Genomic DNA, 5,184 nt, shown 5'->3' on the forward strand with positions numbered 1-5,184 from the left:
AATTCTATGAATCTAGGAAAAAGGTAACCTTGACCTGAAGAGATTCTGATGGATTTAAGCATCCCAGGCTGGACTAGCTCCTCATAAAGAGCAGTTGATCCCCCAAGTAAGACTCCTTCAACAAAGGAAGGAAACTAAGAAGCAGACACATACTGAGTTGTCCAGCTTGGAGTAGGTGAGCCGATTTGTCTGGCAAGTCGGTGAGAGCTGAGGTAAGGACTGTTTCAGTTCACACGGGAGACAGGCCTTCTTCCAAAGGCACGGAGAAGTCACCAGAAGGTGTTGTTTGAAGGAATGCTGGATTGAGGCCATGTTTAGAGTTGTCAACTCAAAAAATTTGCTGAGAGATAGCAAATAGGACAGAACGAAAAACAATATAGGGCTTTCTTCATAATTACTAGACTTTGGAGTAATAAATGTCTGAATCATGTGGGAAGCTAAGGGACTGAGAAAGAAGGCAGGCGTGAATGCGAGAGGCATTTCCGGGCATTTGAATAGGAGCAGGGCTCTGTAGCCACTGACAAGCTTCAAGTATGTTCCCAAACAGGGAGTTATTCCGGCCCTAAATGGGCAAGTCACACAGGCAGCTCTCCAAAACTATGTGCTGGAAACACCAGCCCTGACTGCAACAGTCACCCACAGCACCTAAAGCCACCCACTACCCGGCAGATGACCCCATGAAGTGAACCAATCATCTGGTCCAAGCTCCCCACCTGCTCACGCCTGAGTCCGAAGACAGGGAGGATGGAAAAATTTGGGGAGTAGTCCCAGGCACACTAGAAAGACATTCATTCCTCAAACCCTCCTCTCAGGTGTTGCTGAGAGGGAGGATGACATCTGGCCAGTCCTTAGCCGGCCACCACTCCTCCCCCGGGAGCCCGAATTAGGAAACCCTGGACAACCCGCTAGTAAGTCCTCCCTTCATGTAGCGCCTCCCCAGGCTTATAAATAAAGGTCACCCAGCCGGGCAGTTGAGCTCACTTGCCTGGCGGCGCAGAGTCACAGCGACTTGGTCGGCTCCAGCCCCTGGGTCAGCCCAACTCCATCCAGCTCAGCCGCAGGCTCCTGGTTCCCGCCCGCCCGCCCGCCGCCGACTCTGCAAACAGCCCAGAGGGAGGAGGATGAAGACGCTCTCTGCCGCTCAATTCATGGCGCTGCTCTGCCTGGGTAAGCCCTCGCAGTCTCAAAGAGGAGAAGGGAACGGCCCCGTGCATTTGTCATAGGACAAGTACGGAGTTGTCCACCAGGTTCAAATGCACTCTGTGTTAAGAGGATGTCTTCTGTGAGTCTATCTCCCTCGCTGGTGAGACTGGAGAGGTGGGGGATGGATGGATGTCAAAACTGCATTTCATTGATAAATTCACTACAGGTATATATTCTGTGTGAATTAATCTCTCTTTTACAGGGCAGAATATAAAAAGGAAGTTGAAAAGGTTTCCTTTCTTTCTTCCTTTCTTCTTTTGAAAATGCTGTGGTACTGGAACAGCAAAGTTATGGAAAGCACCTCTGATAGATAATGATTTACTTTCTTGGAGCCGGGCAGGTAGAGAGATTGGCTCAGCCCTAACCCACTAGAAACCTTTGCACAAAGGATGCTGCTTACAACCAGGGGCCTCTGGGATGTGTGCTTGTGTGTGTGCCTGCAGGGTGCTGGAGCCCCAGAGACCCTAGCGGGTCTAGAAGGAAGCTGCCACCAGACTTTCACCTGCAGCTCCCCGAGCAGTACCTACCTTCCCAGGGGATTCAGGCAAGCGATGCTTGAGGCTATCTGCCAGAAGCTTCTAATTTAGAAAGGCAGTTTCTCCTTTATTGGTAGTTTGCTTGCTTGAGATGAGTTAGCTCTTGGGGACAGGGGCTCAAGAGTCAGGGAGATCCCATTGTAAAATTCTCATTTTTGCTTTATCTTATTTAATCCCTTTCCCCTAATTTCTTAAATGCCAAATGGTTTTAGAGTTAGATATGAACTTTGTGAATACACGAACATTTTAATAAGGAAGTAAAATATTGCCGGTCTCACCTTCTTCCTGAACTTGCAGTGAGACAAATTCTCTTAAGACACATTTATCTGTGCAGGATGTGACAGTTAAATTATTATTTCGACATGCCTTACAGGGGTTGGGAGCCCTAATGAGTGCGTGCTATGCATAGTTGGAGCTTACACGTCTAAATGCAAGAACCCAAGTAGAAACTGGATCTGCGGTTTCTGCCAAAACAGAACTGAGACTGTCTTGCCAGAAGAGTCACCGTAAACAATTCCGCTTCGCCCTTTGCTTTGAGGTCTCTGTGAGAAGGGTAAACTCAGAAGGGTGGCAGTTTTCCTCGAGTTAGAAATGAACCTTAGGGTCACAATGGTGTAGTGTTGTTTTTTTTTTTCTTTTCTTTTTTCCACCTGCAAGGTGTTTCAGAACAATGCAAGTGTCTGTTCTGTGCACCTCGGTGAATATTCTAATGCGAGACAGCGAGAGCCTCTGAATAACCTGTTGCTACCCACCTAGTGCGTGTGTGTTGTGTGTGTTTTTGTTGTCATGAAAGTGCTTAGCTCTTTATTGCAGTGCTTAATTATAGTTCACCGATTTCATCAGCGGCCAAGCCCATTTCCAAATGAGCTAGGTCAGTTTCTGTTTTCCCAGTCTGTTGAGATACTTCTGGCCACTAGAAAAGTTCCTGTTGGAAGTTCTACGGGGTATCACTCTAGTCTGGAATGCAGGTCTTATTGTTTGACTCCAAAGCATATAGAAAAAACAATAAAAGCAAGGCCACTTATAATGTCGGAATCTGTGATCTCCCTTCCCCAAAGAAAAGATTGCCTAGCTATCTCAGACTTTGTCTCTCAAAGGAAAGTGATATTTTAGATTTAAGTGTTCTTTTATTGCTTTTGTGGAATGTCTATGAGTTTATGATTATGAGAGTAAAGTTCTACCATCTATTCCCAATGCACAAAGTTTCGAGTAGCTACTCCCAGTCATCCAACTGCTATTACCTTTTATACGTGTTTGATATCAATGCTCTTGTTTTATGCAAAAGGAAACTGACCCAAGTTCCCTTACAAAATAGACGATAAGCTGCTAGAGCGAAGGTCTAAGCAGTTATAGTTAAAGGAACATTAACGTAAAAGATGGAAATAGCCCAGTTAGGGATGCTTTTATTAATAATCTGTAATTTTACAGCTGAATTACCCTTCTGACCTTGTAATTGTTCTAGAGAGAGGAAGAGGTGTTTTCATTTTGAGCTCTGCAGTTATGTATAGGGATACTTAATCCGAATGGGTTTGGGAGGCTACTTACAAGTGAAAAAATTTGCTCTGGCTACACTACATGGTGAGAGAATCAAGCAGAGGAAATGGTCTTTCTTGAAAAGATGAGAAGCAGAATTTCAGTGAGACAATGGGCTTGCCTTCTGTTGCCACGAGAGTGTATTATCGCCCCGACTCTTGGCATGACCTGAGAAGACACACCTGGGCAGAAAGTACGCTGACAGCTCTCCCTCGTCTGGGGTTTGACCTCGGTACCCCAGGTGTCTTCTGCATTGTCCCAGGTAGGGCAGCTCAGATAATTGGAGTGTCTAGTTCAGTGCTGGAGTCCAAATCCGGGAGCAGGGACAAAAGCTAGCTATTCCCAAATGGTTGCTGTGGGCCAGTCACATTTTGTGTTCAGTATTTTCAACCCTAATCACTTCATTTTACCCTAAAAAAACCCCAAAAACATGGAATAAGACAGATATGACGGCAGACACAGAGAAATCAACTACCTTACAAAGACTTCGAGGCTGGGGGCAAAATCAAATTTTAAGGTCACTCTTTAGGAGGTGTAAGCAGCCAGTGGTCCAAAGGTTCATGGGAATAATCAGAGTGGCAGGAAGTAGCAGAGAAACTCCGGAGTTGACTAGGGCTACCCCAAGGCTTGGGACCTGTCATAAGCACAGCTTGCACTTCTGAGTGAGCTTGCTGACTCCTCCTGGTGCAGAACCAAGCAGAAAAAACACATGTCTATCCTTTTAACCTGAGCTGAGAAGGTCCATTTTTTTTACATAATATTCATATTTTCCCACAGAATTCTTGGATATGCGCTTCACTATGAAGTAGCCATCAACACTGACTGGTCTTTTACCTCTTACTTTCCAAAACATATACTAAGGAAGGTAGGCAAGAAGAGATGGTCTTACATTTTTATTCCTCGAGTTTTTGTGCAATTGTGGATTTTTTTCTGCCCAGTTTTGTGCATTTCCTGAGAAGGGATGCAGATGTGAAGAGTTCTTTCTAAGTTGACTGGAAATGCAGGTGTGGCCTCCTCATTTGCACTCTCTATATAGGCGTATGCAAATCGTCTATTAATCTGGCCACAACTGCTGTTAGGAACATTGACCTGAAAGACAACGGGAAGGCTCCCCGACAGCCATCACCTTGGTACCAAAGTGCAATCCTGGAACATTCGGGGGGGGAGGGGGGAGAGGTAATCAGTGTCCTCTGGCAATATGGTTTTGTAAGTCTGGTTGTCTAGTTGCAAAGTAGTCAAAGGCTCAGTTACATTCTAGCTTAAAGTAATAATTTAGTTAACGAGCATACTATTTCTAATATCCAAGATCATCTGATGTCTGCCCCTGAAAAAAAATGTTAGCGCGTAGCCTTTGAGGTCAAAATTGTGAATTATAAATATGAGATATGAAAATTATTGACACACAAGCTTGTGTGCACATACACATTTATTGTGCATTAAAACCTTATAGATTCTAATTGACAGGCTCAGTGATGAAGGACAAGTGCTGCCTTCGTGCACACCTGCTCCTCTGGTGCTGTGCTCATCATACCTCATACTAAGTCTGTATCTGAACAGGGTTAGTGGGGACGTGATGGAAGGAACAGGTTATGGTAGATATCAGTGGTGGTTGGGTTCATAATTAGATTGAAGCCTTATCCAGTTCTCAGCACTACATTTTGCTATAACCAATGATGCCTTAGATATGTACCTGAGACAGAAGATATCTTGAGATTAAGTCTAGCATAACCTCCCATTCCTTGTCTCCCTGTTTCTCTGTTATAGACTTTACTACTGAGAATATGCCTACCCAACTTCACCTAAACTGTAGTAGGAGTGTAAGTGTGGAGAGGGAGAGAGAAAGAAGAGAGAGGGACAGAGAGAGAGACGGAGAGAGAGAGAGAGAGAGAGAGAGAGAGAGAGAGAGAGAGAG

General features: G+C 45.0%; 1 protein-coding gene across 1 annotated transcript in view; it reads left to right on the forward strand.

Moving 5' to 3' along the window:
• The first annotated feature begins 1,098 nt into the window (after nucleotides 1-1,098).
• The window catches only part of Ereg (epiregulin), a 14,873-nt gene continuing 10,787 nt past the window's right edge, over nucleotides 1,099-5,184 (forward strand). The window contains exon 1 of the mRNA XM_026784983.1: nucleotides 1,099-1,167. Within this exon, the coding sequence (XP_026640784.1) occupies nucleotides 1,122-1,167 (46 nt within the window). The 5' untranslated portion in view covers nucleotides 1,099-1,121. The remainder of the gene's footprint in view (nucleotides 1,168-5,184) is intronic.

This window comes from Microtus ochrogaster, linkage group LG1, assembly GCF_000317375.1.
Source record: "Microtus ochrogaster isolate Prairie Vole_2 linkage group LG1, MicOch1.0, whole genome shotgun sequence".
Taxonomy (NCBI): domain Eukaryota; kingdom Metazoa; phylum Chordata; class Mammalia; order Rodentia; family Cricetidae; genus Microtus; species Microtus ochrogaster.